General features: G+C 40.9%; 1 protein-coding gene across 5 annotated transcripts in view; it reads left to right on the top strand.

Annotated features, from left to right (window-relative positions):
* PRUNE2 (prune homolog 2 with BCH domain) overlaps positions 1-18,109 on the top strand; it is a 186,140-nt gene extending 168,031 nt beyond the window's left edge. The window contains exons 14-20 of one of the 5 annotated variants that reach the window (XM_073345112.1): positions 3,824-3,955; positions 4,119-4,205; positions 6,302-6,400; positions 8,854-8,889; positions 9,439-9,477; positions 11,829-11,876; positions 16,191-18,109. In XM_073345112.1, coding sequence (XP_073201213.1) covers positions 3,824-3,955; positions 4,119-4,205; positions 6,302-6,400; positions 8,854-8,889; positions 9,439-9,477; positions 11,829-11,876; positions 16,191-16,224 — 475 coding nt within the window. In that variant the 3' untranslated portion in view covers positions 16,225-18,109. The remainder of the gene's footprint in view (positions 1-3,823; positions 3,956-4,118; positions 4,206-6,301; positions 6,401-8,853; positions 8,890-9,438; positions 9,478-11,828; positions 11,877-16,190) is intronic. The other 4 variants (XM_073345108.1, XM_073345110.1, XM_073345109.1 and 1 more) reach the window with 4 other exon arrangements.
* Positions 18,110-18,430: the final 321 nt, after the last annotated feature.

An 18,430-nucleotide genomic window follows, 5' to 3' on the forward strand; every position in this document is an offset into this window, starting at 1 on the left:
AGCTGGAGAAGGCAATGGCTGCCCTGAGCTGTCTCCAGTCTGCCTCACTCTGCTACTGAAATCCTAATCTGGCTGAGCCTCCAAGGTCCACAAACCTGATTAAAATGAAAGTCATAGAATCATAGGACTGGAAGGGACCTCGAGAGGACATCTAGTCCAGTCCCCTGCACTCATGGCAGGATTAAGTATTATCTAGTCCTGGTGAGCTTGCACAGTTCAAAGGCCAACCAATGCCTGGCCTTACACAGGCTGCTGCATAAGGAAATGGTGAACCTGACCATTAAAGCACAACTCCCTGCAGTTCTGTCCCCCGGAACACAAATGAGGGGTTCATGCCTAATTCATAGGAAAGATTGTCTCAGCTCGGGATAAAATATGACCCATACAATATAAGGCTTAATGGTGGATCATATTTGAAGCATACCCTAATAAGGTAACCAAAACACAATACAGCAAAAAAGAAACCCTGCAACCACAGGTGCTGGAATTAGAGGTGCTGCTGCACGCCCCAGCTTGAAGTGGTTTCCATCATACAGAGGGTTTACCACCTGGTTCAGTGCCTCTCAGCACCCCCACTATGCAAATTGTTCCAGCACCCCTGCCTGCAACACCACAAACAGAAAAACAACAGCACTTGATTTCCTCCCTGTTCAGACCATTACTAGTATTTTTCTGAAAGGAGCTGCTGCATCTAAATCCGACCTATCATCACCAGCAGTCAATTGAGCTACGAACAGAGTAGCATCCTCGAGATGCAAAAAACAACAGAGCATAATTATGACTCAGATTGAACAATTATTCTGTGACTTAGTTGAACCCCTCAGTTTTTAAGTAAAGTTGTGTGTAATCAGGATAGACTTATAGAGGAGGAGTCTTTAAGGGTTAAGAGCTAGATTTTTCTCTCAATTATGCTACAGTAAATAACAAATAATTTCATTGCCTTCAAGACTTAAAAGCTTCCCCACTCAAGGCTATCAGCAGGGTCCATTTTTTTTTTAACTCCATTGTTTTCACTGGGATTACTTCCGATTTATACCAGTGTAAATGAGAGCAGAATTTAGACCTGTGTCTTCAACTTGTCTTGCAACTGGCAGACTCCTGTTTCTTTCATACACAGAGGTTCAGGGTAGTGAAACTACAGAGGAAGTATCTGGCCACCCATTTATTTTGTTTGTGGCAGGGTAGGGGTATGTGCATGGAACCAAAGAGATGTCAGTATATGGATCCCTAGTACAACAGGCTATAAATATATGTGCATAAATTCTTCCTAGTTAATTGTATGAGGAATCTCGGGGAGTTCTGCATCCCCTCATTTTATTATCTAGCACTTCTTGGCCTTAAGCAAAGTACTTTGCATAGGTAATCCTGCAACTGCAATGCTGTATTCACCAGATGTCAGCTCCATATCAGTGATTTTACAATCTATGACCAGCAATTGGGCATTTAGTTGTTTCATACTTTACTTACTGCGGTTACAGTGCCCTTTGGGTCATCAAAGCTTTCTGTCGTCAATTTGTTACCTTGACTAATCCGGTTGGATACTGAGAGTCTGGGCCAAGATTCAAACCCCAGGAGACAGCAGCTGCTGATGCCCTTCCCTGGGATGCTGCAGACCCAGACTGAAATGCCTGCTGTCTCAACTGCAGCTCCTTAATCCTCAGCATGTTAGAGGCAAACAGTTACAAGTTCCACACAAGAATCAGTCCACAACCCGCTAAAACTATTTGCTGAAGTCTGAAGAGACAGTTTGTGCTTTCAAACTCAAGTAGAGCACTGTAGAAGAATCTCTCCAGTCACTAAGACATTTCCTTTCACCCACAATTTATTTTATTAAAAAGGAAAAAAAAATCTTTCATTCTCATGAGGTAGATGAGGAGCCAGGCATCATAAGGGTGGCTGTTTTTTCCTAAAATGGCAATTGCTGTAATTCAGCCATGTTACTGATCACAATAGCATTCACTTATGGAAACAGGGAGGAAGCAGTCTCTCCACTTCAGGAATTACTAGGTGAAATTCTATGGCTTGTGTTATGCAGAAGGTCAGACTAGATGATCATAATGGTCATCTCTAGCCTTAAAATCTGTAAATCACTCTCTCTTTATTCTTGCTGTTTATTATGATTGACTATCTGTATAGCACCCACCAACCCTCTGCATTTTATACACATAAAAAGACTTGCTCCCTTCTCCAAGGTCCCAGTCCTGCAAAGATTTACACGCCTGCTTAAACTTAGGCATTGTGCGTAGTCCCACTGACGATTCACTGCAATGAGAAGTCAGCTTTAAATTCCACAGGATTACTCACAGTGCGTAAAGTTCAACATATGTATGCGTCTTTGCAGGGTCGAGGCCTAAGTAGACAACATAGAAATGCAAAAGGGAAGAAAGGCAATAAAAAGTACTGTGAGTCAGTAGCAAAGTGTGACACTAGTCTGGGTAGTTCCATGAATTTAATTTAATTAATGTATCCTTATATTTATTTAAAATGGGATTACAAATACTCCCGGAAGGTGAGAACTGGGCTTCAGATTCTTGTTTGGAAGAGCAATATTTTAAGAAAGGATTTAAAGGAGGAGAGTAGACTGTGAGGTGCTCAAAAACAACAGTGATAAGGCCCATTAAATACATAGGTAAAGGTTTCCCTGCCATTTTTATAAAGACACAGCCCTAGGGCTGGATGGTAGAGTCCAAAATTTTTTGCAAGGGATATTAAACTTCATGCTTCAGGGTATAAGCCAATTTCTAACTATTGCAGAGCAAAGTTGCAGTGTTCTGCTAACGTCTACAGGCTTCTAACAAACGTTTCAGCAGATTGCTCAGGCTTTAGGCTGTTCTGGTGACAACAAGGCCTTTAATGGAAGATGCTATGTTTAGGCACAACACATTTCTGAAGGTCGTTTATCAACTTTTTCCTCTCTCAAAGGCAAAGACTCTGAAAATGTGCTCAGCCTTTCTACCAGTGGCATCAGTGTTGCAAAGCTGGATGAGACCTAATGGGGTTGGGGGGAGAGAGGTGATCATCTGTTTCTGTGGAGACAAGACCAGAATTTAAATTGTCCTGTTATTGGCGACTACCATGGGGGTGAATCTGGCCAACAGAGTGCAGTCCTGTCAAACTATTGTAGGGTTGGGGATTCATATTAGCATTATGTAGGTCTCAGGGATTTTTATGTTCAAAAAGGACCCTGTGGTTAGAAGTACTAAGGGGTATTCTGTCCCTTCAGCAGAAGCAGGGAGGTTCATACTGCTTCCTAGCTGGTTTAATAGTTTTGGAATTCAAAAGCTTGGTAATACCTGTCACTCACAGACCCAGGAGATAGGATCTGTTGCACCTTCTGAGAACAAGAATTACAACTAAGTGTCTTTATGTTCCTTTTTTTTTTTTTGTCTTATTTTCCCTAGTAAACATGCCAATGACTAACGATGAAGCTAAGTTTTTCTTTGTCTGTGCTAGTCAGATCTCAGCACCACTTGGAATTTAATTATCTTGGTCTCCCTTGTTGACTGTTGGCATAATGTGTTTAAATGGGGTAAAAACCCCACCCGTAATGATGGAAGTGTTCCAGACTCACTTTCTGAAAGGAAGTTTTCCTAAGGAAACTATATTTTTCTGAAGCTGAAGATATGTTTATAGCTTGCAGGATAAGCAACCCCAAACTAGCTTTGAGTCAGTTGTCAATGTCTGCTTTTAATTTAAAGCAAAATGAAAAGCTGTTTTAGTCTAAGTGTGCTTGTATTAATTAATTTATGCCTAATTATGTGGTTTTGATTAGGGATAAATGGATAAAAGATTGCTCACTCACAGGCTTTTACTCTCCAATCAGATATGTAATAAGTACCTTAGAGCTGATGGTAGCTGAAGACTATATGATTGTCTACTTGAATGGAGCAACACCACGAAGAAAGATGCCTGGATTTGGCTGGATGAAAAAATGTTACCAGATGATTGATAGACGGTGAGCACTGTATATTTTCCTCCTTGACCACACCCACTATTTTAAATGCCACCCTTTGACACTTCTCATTATCGAGCCTGCTCTTAGATTATTGATTGCATATAGTGTTTCTATGTGACATTTTTATTTTTAAGAAGCTGAAGCATTTTTCTTTCCAACTTAGGTTAAGGAAGAATTTGAAATCATTTATAATCGTTCACCCTTCTTGGTTTATCAGAACTATCCTAGCAGTGACACGACCTTTTATAAGGTATGTAATACATATCAGTTTTATTTTTACTCAGTGTCCTTCAAAACATAGAAGCCCATGAATGGTCAGAAATGGCTTTAGCACAGGACTTGCTTGTTCCTGATGGCCTTCCACAGATGCATGCTTAATTTACAAGTCCTTGCACGTCACTTCCCAGGTCCTGGAAGATGAAGTGTGTATTGGGGTATTTGCAAAACCTTACTACACATGAACAACTGGAGTAAGAAATTGCATACATCATAGGCACCCAGTTGGACACCTGTATTTGTGTGTACAAGTGGGACTCTCTTATTTTTTTAATTGGCCTTAACTGTTAAGGGTATCTTGGACCATCCCTGCACAAAGCCCAAGTGGGTGTTTTATTGAAATTTCTTAGTTAGAAAACTCATGATGTGGATTACTTAATTACTTATTGTCCAGTGGTCAAGCTCCTGATCGGCCCTTAAAAAAAAGGGCCAGAGAGCAATGACTGAGCAGCACATCCAGCCTGAAGATGAAAATGAAAACAGGCCTTTATCCTCAGTTTCCTTGTAAACGCTGGTTGAAACTATAGTAAAGAACAAAACTGTCAGACACATAGATGAACATAATTTGTTGGGGAATAGTCAACATGGTTTTTGAAAAGGGAAAACATGCCTCACCAATCTACTAGAATTCTTTGAGGGCTCAACAAGCATGTGGACAAGGGGGATCCCGTGGATATAGTGTATTTAGATTTTCAGAAAGCCTTTGACAAGGTCCCTAATAAAAGGCTCTTAAGCAAAGTAAGCAGTCATGGGAGGGAAGGTACTCTGATGGATTGGTAACTGGTTAAAAGATAGGACACAAAGGGTAGGAATAAATGGTCAGTTTCCAGAATGGAGAGAGGTAAATAGTGGTGTCCCCCAGGGGTCTGTACTGGGCTCAGTCCTATTTAACGTATTCATAAATGATCTGGAAAAAGGGGTAAACAGTGAGGTAGCAAAATTTGCAGATGATACAAAACTACTCAAGATAGTTAAGTCCCAGGCAGACTGCGAAGAGTTACAAAAGGATCTCTCAAAACTGGGGGACTGGGCAACAACATGGCAGATGAATTCAGTGTTGATAAATACAAAGTAATTCACATTGAAAAACATAATCCCAACTATACATATAAGATGGGGTCTAAATTAGCTGTTACCACTCAAGAAAGAGATCTTGGAGTCATTGTGAATAGTCCTCTGAAAACATCCACTCAATATGCAGTGGCAGTCAAAAAAGCAAACAGAATGTTGGGAATCATTAAGAAAGGGATATATAATAAGGCAGAAAATATAATATTGCCTCTATATAAATCCATGGTACAGTACGCTCACATCTTGAATACTGCGTGCAGATGTGGTCGCCTTATCTCAGAAAAGATATATTGGAATTGGAAAAGGTTCAGAAAAGGGCAACAAAAATGATTAGGGGTATGGAATGGCTGCCGTACGAGGAGAGATTAATAAGACTGGGACTTTTCAGATTGGAAAAGAGATGACTAAGGAGGGATATGATAGAGGTCTATAAAATAATGACTGATGTGGAGAAAGTAAATAAGGAAGCGTTATTTATTCCTTCTCCTAATACAAGACCTAGGGCTCACCCAATGAAATTAATAGGTAGCAGGTTTAAAACAAACAAAGGGAAGTATTTTTTCATAGAACACACATTCAACCTGTGGAACTCCTTGCCAGAGGATGTTGTGAAGGTGAAGACTATAACAGGGTTAAAAAAAACTAGATAAATTCATGGAGGATAGGTCCATCAATGACTATTCGCCAGGATGGGCAGGAATGTTGTCCCTAGCCTCTATTTGCCAGAAGCTGGGAATGGGTGACAGGGGATGGACCACTTAATGATTACCTATTCTGTTCATTCACTCTGGGGCACCTGGCAATGGCCACTGTTGGATGACAGGGTACTGGACTAGATGGACCTTTGCTCTGAGCTGTTATGGCTGTTCTTACGTTATAATCAGGTAATTCCTCAGTGAGCACTCACACCAAAAGGGAAGGCTCCACTCCCTATGTTTTCTTTTAGTGGGATATTGTGAAGGGGGAAATGAAATCATGTGTGGCATTTCTGTGTTTCAGTTCAAAATTCAGCAGCAAGATCCAGTATGTTGGCACGTTGGCAGAACTCAGTGAGCTGATTCCAATGGAATATGTACACATTCCAGAGAGTATTGTCAAGTAAGTGAAGCATAATAAAAAAGAATGTACTTGTACCGGTGAAAAAAGTTACCATCATCCAAGCAAGGTATTGTTATTTGCAAGCCTGAACTATAACCAGATTTTGCTTCTAAATCTGATTTCACATGGAGTGACATGATTATTTGTGATGTTTGGATTGGAGGGCTCGTATTCAAGAGTCTATACGGGAGTTAGAAAACTTTTAATTTTATTAAGAATTATTAAGAGTCAGCATTAATTCAGCTGCACGAGCAGGAGTGAGCCAATTCCAGTTTTGTCTGGTTCCACAAAAATTCCACCCCACTCTGAAGCAGTAAAACATTCAGTCAATGAAACACAAGAAAGAGTTATTATCTAATCAGAACAAACTCTTAATTCACTAATCATAACCTGAAGCCAGGACAGGAAAGCTTAATCCTTTCATGAGTATCCCACTACATTTTGAATGATTGCTCTGCAGTTAAGTCTTACTGTGCTTTTTGTCTTTAATCTTACTGCACTTAGGACCGAAGCAATCATTCAAAGATAGCCAATTGATAAGATCACTGTCTTTTGCACAGTGAAAGCCCTGGGGCTCACCTATTATCTTTTGTCAAATAATTGGGAAAAGTAACTCATGAGCAAGACTAAAAGAAAATGGAAAACAGCAATTAGCCTGGTGAGGAAACTATATTGCTTCCATAAGTAGTAGTGGGGCAAACAAGGAAATACCTGCCCTGGTTGGAGGTGCTTGTGACATCTCTAAAAGAAAGGTTCTTCACACTAGGGCAGGGGTGGCCAACCTGAGCCTGAGAAGGAGCCAGAATTGACGAATGTACATTGCCAAAGAGCCACAGTAATACGTCAGCAGCCCCGCATCAGCTGTTCCCCTGCTCCCAGGGCCTCCTGCCCACCTGCAGCCCTGCCAATCAGCACCTCCCGATCAGCTGTTTCCTGATGTGCAGGGAGGGGAGGGAGGAGGAGCAAAGGCACTGCAGGCTCAAGGGAGGGGGTGGGAAGGGATGGAGTGGGGGCAGGGCCTGTGGCGGAGCCAGGGGTTGAGTAGTGAGCACCCGCCCCCGCCCCCCCAGCACACTGGAAAGTTGGCGCCTCTAGCTCCAGCCCTGGAGTTGGTGCCTATACAAGGACCCGCATATTAACTTCTGAAGAGCCGCATGTGACTCCGGAGCCACAGGTTGGCCACCCCTGCACTAGGGTATACATACTCTTCTCTTCGTGCAGATTTATTTTGCAAAGAAGGGGTCTTAGCACACTTCCTTTGCCTTGTTCAAAACCGGGTATGTCTGACACACGGAAGAAAAAAATAATGCATGTCAGAGATAATGTAACTTTGCAATAATGATCCATAAAGAAACTATGATTGACTTCCAAGTTTTTTAATCTTACTAAATAATTTCAGCCTCTCCCTCGTTTTCAGTTCTGCAATAGATGACAATCTGAGATGAGTATCGATGCTGTCCTATATTTCACAAGCTATTCAGTGTAGCTGTCAGAGATGCATACAAAATGCCTCAATCTATATGATAGATTTAACAAACATCTTTCAGTTGCATTTATAAAAAACATTTGGGTTCAGGGAGCAGGAAATGAGATGTTTTGAGATATGCAAGCTCCTCAGATTCAATAGCTTTGGAAGGCATAGTGATGCTGGTAAAGGTAGTTCAGTACAACTGAAGTTCTGGCGAGTAAGATGATGCACAGACAGTGGAGATTTCATTGTCTGTGCGACTACTTTACTGGCAGGATAAATGTGTCGATGAGGCGTAGTTATAATACTCAGCTGGCAGTTTTTGATCTGAAAAAGTTGAAATGGATTCATGTCCCAGACGTGCAAATGCTCTCTACAAATGTCCTCAACCCTTTCTCTTTTATTTTGTTTTCTTTCTTTCCTTTCTCCTTCTGTACTTCATGGCATCTTTCTTGCCCCTCCCTCCTTGATCCTTTTTTAACTCATCGTCATTCCCCTGGTCTCTTTTCCCCCCTCCCTACTTTTCCTGCACCGGTTTCTGTACCTGTACAAGGGGGGTGATCTGAGGGGCCAGGAGAGGTGTCTTGCATCCCAGGCTGTAAGTGCACATGCTGCTGCCAGCAGCAAGAAGAGCAGCGTACTGTGCTCCAGTTTGTCTCTTCCCTGCCTGCCGTGAGGAACCCTGCTCTGATTAGAAGAATTAATGGAGCAGAGACCACAACAGTTAGCACCCTGCTTCCTTTGTTGAGTAGTGCAGGGTTTGCCTCTTCACCAACAGCAAGTCTGCTGGACCCATGGACAAAAGAAGGATTCATGCCAGTTTTTTTACTTGTTTTGTTTTTAGTCAGGATGCATTCAAAATAGATTAGGTTTTTGTTTTGTGGTTAGGTTTGGTTTTTAAGTGGAATAAAGTTTGCTCATTTTTCTACTTCTATATTATTTGAATTTATAGATGTTTCCCCTTCGTTCACTTTTATCTTGTAAGGTATGATGAAGAGAAGTGTTTTAAGAGAAGAATGAGGTAATATTCTTGCTCTGCAGCTCATGCTACTGTCCATAATGGAGTGAACACGTGTGAACCAGCCTTTCACATATAGGTGACCTCAACAGCTGATTGAGAGAGGTTTCCTGTGCATTTGCTTGTATGTAATTTGCTGTCTTACTTCCCCCTTCGAGCTGTTGAGATCAGCCTCCTTTGCAACTAAAACCTACTACACTGGAAAAATCCTTGACTTGGCTGAGGCTGCAGCTAATTTACTTGTATCTGGTAGAGCAATGGAATGTTTTCAGCTTCGTACAGCGAGCATGCCTCAAACCCCTGCTACTTTTATGTGTCTGCCTCCAGATGAGCTCAACAAGGAGTTACAGAGTAAAAGAGGGTAAAACTGAACAGGCAAAAATGACGCAATATTGAATAGAAGAACCTTAGGGACAGTGCAGAAAATGGAGTGAATATTTTAGAAGCATGTACCTTACTTGTTCTTTGCTCTGCTATTGCTCTGCTTCTCTCTTATGCTCTGCTTGCTTCTTCTTTGTTTCTTCTCTACATCAATAACTTTTACTCATGCAGACTGGATGAAGAGCTGAGGGAAGCATCAGAAACAGCTAAGTAAGACACTATTCAGCTTGCTGCTGGCATTACTTTCACTTGGTTTACAGGAATGGATTGAGTGTAACTTCACATTATGTTTTCCACTGCCGTCAGATCTTCAGTGCTTCAGGACTGAGCCCTGGTACCTCTAGGCTTGGCAGTTGATATCCCCAGCACCTCTGGGCTCGCTGCATCAGTTATGAATGTAAAAAAATGGCTTGAGCCTCGGCACCTAATTACTTGAGCCCCAGCACTTCTTTCAATTAAGCACTGCAGATCATAATCTGAATTACTGTAGAAGGATGCCACATTTGAGAATCCATTTCCTTCTCTCTCACAAAGGTTTGCTGTTGACGTCAGTGATCAGCAGGGGCCTAGTTTTCTGTGATTAAAATACCCCCAAAATTCTCCAATAAAAAAAACATAAAAACCTCATGTTTTTCTGTGACTAAAATCAAATGCTGAAGTTTAGTTTCCCTAGCCACAATATATATAGGTATCAGTTGAACACAATGGTTTATTGAACCCCGTTTATCTGACCTAATTGGGACCAGTGTCAGCCCTGGGTAGCGGGGCTCAGGCTGTCAGCCCCGGTTTGGTTAATACGAAGAACCGGATAATGGAGCCTCAGATAAACAGGGTTCTACCGTATATGTTTTTAGTTTTTCACAAAATGTAAAAAGTAAAGATTGTCTGTGAAAATGCAAATTCCATATTTTTCTGCGGCAAACTGATTTCTAGGATCCCTGCTGATCAGTCCTTTAGAGTAGTTCCTTAAGCATTCCACCTACCCCACTCATGAGATGACTTACTCTATTTATGATATCCAGTGTGGACACTTTTCAAAAACGAAAAATTACACTGATTTACTCAGTGAAGCTGGGCCATGATGTAGCTGAATCACCAGATGGGTTGACTGACATACCCTCAACTGGGTACCACACAGTAAATCAGTGGTTCAGCTGGGGATCAGACCCTAGTATCCTTCTGGCTCCCATGCCTTTGCTTTGAGCCTAAGACACACTCAGACAGTATGGAAGAAGAGCACTGTAGAAGTCCCTAGATAGAGACACACAACACTTCACTTTCACCAAGTTATGGGTAATGAGAGTGGATACTATGATGACAAAAAAACTTTTAAAATGTGGCCTGTTCCAGATTTCAGTTGGGATAAAGCAATTTTGCAGTGTTCTGGGGCAAACGAGTCTTGAATTAACTGCATGAGCTTTAGCTAGCACAGCCTTAAAATACAATCCTGGTTTTCCATTTCAGATTTATAACTATAGATGACTCAACACTGCCATTTTTGAAGAAGTTAAAATTTATCAAAGATATTAATTCAAATTGCCCTGTAGATGATCAAACTGTTATTCCAATGCTACACCAAAAGCTAAATTATAGTGGGTTTTTTTTTTGTAGAGCATATTTTTTCTTGTGCACATTAGTCATAAGGTCCCTGAAGAAGGGAGTTGCATCTGCAGGTCCTATCTGACTTCTTTCCCTACTTTTTTGGAACCAGCCACTGTTTTTGAAGATTCTCTTCGGTCTCCTCCTTTTGCTTTATGCAGTTTACATTTTCAGCCATGCAGTTTTGTGTCTGTTGTATTGATTCCTGATGCCTCCTCATTTGTGGTCAGACATTCCCATCAAATTATTTTGAGAATTCAGCCTGTATAGCCACAGAAGAGAAAGGCGACATGTAAAAAATCCAAAATACTTGTATTCACCTTATATACACCAGCTGTTAGTCTGGGAGAAACTTGACTGACTCAGTGCCAGTAGCAAAAGCTCACATTTAAATCGCCCTTGTAAACAGCAAATATCTGATATTTGTGTGCATGTGACATCAGGCATTTACCCAGACACCCAAAAATGGGGACAGAAGAAGAACATGGTGAGAAATGGGGCTGCATCCATTCTATTCAAAACATCTTTCTGTGTGCTGTCAGCATTCCGTATGTGCCAAATGAATCAGAATACCTGAGAAGGAAAACTGCATGGGAGAAAATTGCTGTCTTGTTAATAACCTTTCCTGTGTAGATTGCAAGTTAGAGCACAGGAAGTGCAGGGGGAAGTAGAGAGGCACATGGGGACATTATTGTTAGGTGTACAGAGTCTGTTTGTAGTACATGTCCCATCCACAGTCAAATATGTTCTAAGGAAATAGCCATAAAAAGACTCCTTTGAGTTAATCAGTGTAATGTCGCTCACACTGAACTGTTACATTCATGTTAATATTGTTTTATGTTATTACCCAATCACCAGGACTCACTACAGTGGGTTACATCCCAAAATATAATTTCATATTTTAAAAGAGAAAGAAATGCAGAGGAAAATGTTTACTGCTGCCTATTTTCTCTTGAACCCAGAACTAGCTGCCTCTCAAATGAGCCGGAAATGACTTCTATGGAGCAGGAGTAAGAATTTACAACTAATGACAGTTACATTGTTATGTTATTTTATGACCATGCAGTTTGACTCTGAGGGCTGGGTAAACTCCATATAGTTTTTTGCAAAACCAAATGCTTTCCAGTTTTCTTTTCAAGAGCCTAATCCGGGGTTTACAAATAGAAAAAATGGTGTTTCATTGCTGCACTCAAGATGATTGAATTGTACGTATTTATAGTGCAGTGGTGTTTAAAATGTTCTCGCTGCTTTCCAAACAGAGGCAAACACGGTCCTTGTCCTGATGACTGTACAGGTTAAAAACAAAGACATATGGCAGGTGGGGTAGGGTGTGGGGGCGGGAGGTATAAAGTGATCAGGGCGATGAAAGGCACATGTCTCATTAGTTACAAGTTTGTTTTTCAGTGGCACATTCCAAGCTTCTGCTTCAAAGCTCATTGAAGTAAATGGGAGTCATTCCATTTATTTTAATGAGCTCTGGATCAGGCTTTAAATTCCCCTCTTCTCTTGATGTGCTTCACAGCAATCCCTGACTTCATTTCCAGTGTGTTTATGCCCCTCCTTCCCAAAATTGGACTTGGGTAATGGGAGCAGTTCAATGATCAGTCAGTTGTTAACACTGAGGCAGTATTTTGGCACACGGCTCCTAAAGCCACCTCATAACCGAAGCAGGTGAGCAGAGGCCCATCTTGTGTGGCTGCAAAAGTGTGTAAGGTTCTTTCTTGCACTGCCAATTCCTGTCATTGGCAGCAGCCTGTGCAGGGCAGCAGGTTCCACAGAACTGCTTTGTGCCCCACCTGCACAAGTGGGTGGGAAGGGGTGCATTATGGGTAGACCCTTGGCAGTGCACTGGGCTGTGTAGCCGTGTGTTATAATACTGCGCCCAGGATAGACACAGCACTGTTTAATACCTTCCTCAGAGCACTGGAAAGACCAGGATGGAGGTTGGGACACTCAGGGTCACAATGTCCCCTTCAGACTGCTCCAGGGGCAGCACAACAGCATGCTGCCCTGTACTTAGGGTGAATTATGACATCATGATCTTGTCTATAATGAGTTGGAAACGTGCCAAAACAGGGAATAATGGGATTTTTCATTGACACTGTTTTTTTTTTTCACTCAGCTGTATAATTCAGGGAAAATATAGATTCTACCCTTAAAATGACCACTTGAGCCATGCAAGAATTACCACTTTTGTGTGAAATTTCATTTAAAGTTTTGCAAATTCATTTTGCTTCACGGTCCCACAACCTTGGCTTTTCAATGAAGTTTTGCAATGTTTCATTGTGAAACCCAATCTTTATTGAAAGAATATTCCAAATTTTGAAGGGTTGTCCCTAAAAATGTCAATTTTTAAAATTAAAATCAAGAAAATGGACACATTTTCCAAAATTTAAAAATGCAAAAAAAGTATGAAGATTTTAGTGTAGATGTAAATGATACTTTGTACAGTTCCATTGACTTCCAGTACCTATCAGCTGTTGAACCATTTCCCCTAACATTGCTTTCACTAGTTCACGGTGGACTAATTATACATATCAAAATATTCTATTAAGCTCATTCTAAGTTGCATCAAACAAAAAAACGTGTCTCTAACGTACAAAACAGCACTCCCAAGGTATTAGTTCCTCATTCAGGAAGCAGAATAGCATTACTGGTTCATTGAAAAATTCTGTTCTTTTACTAGCACAATTATAAGTAAGTAAGCAGACTTCCCCTGGAGAACTGACATGTGGAATAAGAAGGAACCATTTTTATATAGTTGCTTTTCAGAATAAAACTATACTTTACACTGTCTCAGGGTCGTACCTGGTATCTGTGGCAGAACCAAGAATAGAACCCTGGCCTGCAGACCTGTGCCCCTATTAAAAACACATGCACATCTCTCTCCCCCTCCCCCCCAACGCACAGGATACCTAGTGAAGACTTCAGCTTTGTACATACTATCACTTTGGTCAGTAAAACGTCTACCGGCCAGCGATGTGAAAAAACACCTCCCTGGCTGACATAGGTTTCACCAGCAAAAGCACTAGTGTGGACAGTGCTGTGTCATCAGGAGAGGGTCTCCTGCTGACAGAGCTAACACGGCTCGTTGGGTGTGGTTTAATTATGCCGGCAGGAGAGCTCTCTCCTGCCAGCAAAGAGCGGCTACGCGGGAGATGGTACAGCGACACAACTGTAGCAGTACAACTGTGCCTCTGTAAGGTTCGTAGCGTAGCCATAGCCTCAGTTTCAGAGCTCTGTGGAAAAAAAATGTACCACTGTCAAAACAGATTTTAAAAATAATCATGGGGTTTGACAAAAAAGCAATAAAATAAAATGTGTGGCATCACCAATTTTTCTGTTTTCCACAAAAGACTGGTTTTGCAGCAAAAATGACACAGTTCGTCGATGAGAACAGCAAATTTTCATTGGGTCTAATGTGTGAACGTTTGGGATGAATTCCAAGCTGAACTCTTGCTATTTCTCATGCCAAAAAAGTGTGTGTCCATTTTCCAAAATGGCAAAAATTCACCCTTGTTCATAATCATAAATTCTTGCAAAAAAATCAGTTTTCACCCATAAACGTCCTCTCATTGACACTGATAGTTTTGCACAAATCTGTTCAATATCCCTTCTGCTGAAACCTCTCTGGAGTCTGCCTAGCCCTTAGCTTGTTGTGTTTTTTTCTTTATATCCATTTGGAAGGTTTTTGTCTGGTGGTGTGCTCTCATGTTTTCCGTTTTTGTGGTTTGAATGACAACTTTCTTTCTTTTTTTTTTTCTCTTTAAACAAAGTACTCAGTACGCTGAAGCATTTTGCATGTTTTAAAAACAATACTGATCTTGTGAGACCATAAATATGCAGTATGCCTCTAGGAGAGCTTTACAGCAGCTCTGTATTCTACAAAGAAAAATAATGATCTAATGTGGTGGCAGCTCCTTAGTCTAAAGAATGCCAGTGAAACTGGGGGATGGATTCATCAAAGGCATAATGGGGAGATATTTTCCAGATTTGTAAATTTTAACTAATAAGTGCTCTGCTTATTACAATGAGAAACAGCATCACTTACAGACAGATGTATTGCTGATTACTTGGTGCCCTGATTCCCTTCTCCATTTGCAAAGATAGTGTGGGAATGGGAACAGGGACATGGAAGGAATGAACGAGGGCTTCACAAGATACTTCTCACATCCCAAATCCATGAAGCTCCCTTCCTAAAGAACACTGCAGGGCCAGAGGTTAGGTAGGGGCACATTCAGGGGTTAGGAGGATGGGTTGGATACGGGGAACTTCTGCTGTCCCTGGCAAGGCTCTCAGGGACCCAAGAGAATTCTCATTCACCAGCCATTTTGGAGTTAATGGTGGTAGAATCATCCATTCCAGGATTTCTGTTCCTTCCCTTCAGAGGAAGAAATGTATACAAGGGGTGTAGCCAAAGGCTGCAGCAGAAAGCATGGCAGGGGGAAGTCCATCTTGAAGGATCACTGGGGTACTGCAGGGATATGCTCTACTTTTCCCATGGATGCATCAAGTTTGCAGGCTGCACTTCCCCTCAATGAACCTTGCTGTATTTTTAGAGATCAAAGCCTTTTAAAATATATTTATGGAAAATGGCACATAGAGGTACAGTAGACAATGCACTTCAGCATGGAGAAAACACTGACCTTCTACAAATATTGACATTTGGGAATAATTATCAGTCTATCGATTTCTTCATTTTCATGGCAGAAAGTTCCATAAATAATGTCTGTATATTATTCCTTTAAGGAATCGACCTCTCTGCTTTAAAATGATATAGTGCAAATATAAATATACATTCATTTCCATTTATAATTATATCATTAACTCCACATAGTGTATCTCAGATTTCAGTAATCCGCATGCTCGAGCAAATGGATGAGTTGCCCATCTGTGCTGGCAGGGATATTGTATGTCTGCATTGCAAGTTTATTTTAAATTCCTGTAAATATGCCCACATTGCTGCCAGTGCTTCTTGAAATGGATGGCAAAAATGTGCTTCTGAATACATCCTTAATGAAGCCATTGTGTAGCCCAGTCCCCACCCCACACACACACACACTTAGGGCCCAATTCTACTCCTACCGCAATCAACGAGAATTTGGCAATTGACAACAAAGGGAGCAGCATCAGGCCTTTAAATTTTCCATATTAAGTAGAAGCAAGATAGGGCCCAAAGGGACTGTCTAAAGTATTTAACACTGGAGCACTGAAGTCAACGAGAGTGCTCAGCACACTGCAGGACTGGAACCTCAAGACTGAGAAAAGTAGCAGCAATGTGTTGCATAGCACTGAATTATTGTTTTGTTTTGTTTATTTTAAAGACTTGATGTGACGCTGCGAAAAGAAAAACCATAACTTCCAGGCACTCGAAGAAGAGCGGTTGTCTGCATCTGTCTCCCTGACACAGAAGGCCATGGAGGAAGGGGCAGTTTGGTTCATTTCTTTTCGGTTTATGATTAGCTCCGTGCTGTTCAGAATTTCTGAAGAAAGCTAAGGGCTCGACCCTGTTGCCATAGAGGCTGCAAGCTTTTGCTCTCACTTTGTTTATTATCTTCAGAGGTGTCATTTGCAATAAGAAAATTGATTTAATTTAGCACTGTTTTATGTCACTGTGTATATTTTTAATTTAAAAATATCAGAGTTAACCAACAATGTGCCTCAAGGGTAATTCAGTGGAACCCTCACAAGAGAGTAGTTATGTTTTGTCTTCAGTATTTTATGCCTAGCTTAATAAAGTGGTATTATTACAGTAAACACTCTTAGCTTAGTTTGTTTCACAGATTAGCTGTAACGCTACTGTTTAAAATACATCTAGAGATAGTTCATATTTTTCTCTGATTGTGTTGATAGCTCTTGCTGTCTGCGAAACTCTGCTTGTTCAGGTTGTGCTACTGATAACTTTACACAATCATTTGCTTGGCCAGAGACAAGCCTACTTTTTTAATAAATATATGAGTCATTAAAGAGATTTCTCAGAGAGAACATAACTAATTGAAAATGTAATTTTAGTAATTGAGTTCAGTGTTTTTATTTTTTAAAGTCAGGGTTTTTTTAAAAGTGGTCAGTCCTCTAAATGATTATCTCATGCCCTAACAGTGTTGGAAATATTAAAAAAAGCAAACTCGGTATATCTAAAACTGTGATCATTCAAAATGGCATCTTTAGCGCAAGTAATACAGGCTGATTATTCCATGTTTGTAGTATTAACACTGCAGATTTTCTAAGTGCTAGATAAAATATACAAATCCATAGCGTGGTGCCATGATCACTAAATGCTGATATCAAAATAGTCTGAGAGTATATTTTATATCAGTAAAATAATGATTGAAATGCAATTTGAGTGATATAGCAAGAGTACTCACCAGAAAATAAGCCCCACCGCCCAAAAATAACATCTATGCACAGCTGCTATACCACATTATGGTATGTAAGACCCTACAGCATGGCCATGTGCTAAACAGGGAAATACTTGGTGTGGTGGTTGTGGGTAAATGTTGATTTTTCTAATGGTGACCACTGTATTTGTATAACAGAATGCAGGGCCATCCCTAGGATTTAAGGGGCCATATGCAGTATTATTAAACTGGTATCCCATGCCTGATGGCAGCCCGGGCTCGCATGTGTATTTTAGATAAGGTTGGTCTTTTGAAGGATTTATTTAAAAAACTGTATGTCTGAAGATCCAAGCATTTAAGGCTAAAGATGAATACTCAGATTGTGCATCTAAAAATTAATCCAAGGATTTTTTAGAGATGTGATTTTATAATCTTCAGCAACACACGAATGAAGAATTTTTAAAGCAAATTTTAAACTAAGGTCCTGTAGACCAGTGCTTCTCAAGCTATCTGATGTGGGGGACTGGCAATTTTTTTGTCCAATGTGCGCGCAGACGGGCAGCCGATGGCTCGCAGACTGGCAGCGGTCCGCGGACCACCACTTTGACTAGCACTGCTGTAGACTAACATGTTCTGAGTAAAGTAAATATTACAGTAATGCACAACTGTTTTTGTCAGTGAATTCAGAAACTGACAGTATATACCTGGGGGTTTGCTAAAGCCTGTTAAATGGCTTCATTACCACTTGATTCAGAGTAGCAGCCGTGTTAGTCTGTATTCGCAAAAAGAAAAGGAGGACTTGTGGCACCTTAGAGCCTAACCAATTTATTTGAGCATAAGCTTTTGTGAGCTACAGCTCACTTCATCAGATGCATTCAGTGGAAAATACAGTGGGGAGATTTATATACACAGAGAACATGAAACAATGGGTGTTACCATACACACTGTAAGGAGAGTGATCACTGAAGATGAGCTAATACCAGCAGGAGGGTGGGGGGGGGGGAGGGGGAGAAAACCTTTTGTAGTGATAATCAAGGTGGGCCATTTCCAGCAGTTGACAAGAACGTCTGAGGAACAGTGTGTGTGTGTGGGGGGGAATAAACATGGGGAAATAGTTTTACTTTGTGTAATGACCCATCCACTCCCAGTCTCTATTCAAGCCTTAGTTAATTGTATCCAGTTTGCAAATTAATTCCAATTCAGCAGTCTCTTGTTGGAGTCTGTTT

This window comes from Lepidochelys kempii, chromosome 5 (genome assembly GCF_965140265.1).
Source record: "Lepidochelys kempii isolate rLepKem1 chromosome 5, rLepKem1.hap2, whole genome shotgun sequence".
Classification (NCBI taxonomy): Eukaryota; Metazoa; Chordata; order Testudines; family Cheloniidae; genus Lepidochelys; species Lepidochelys kempii.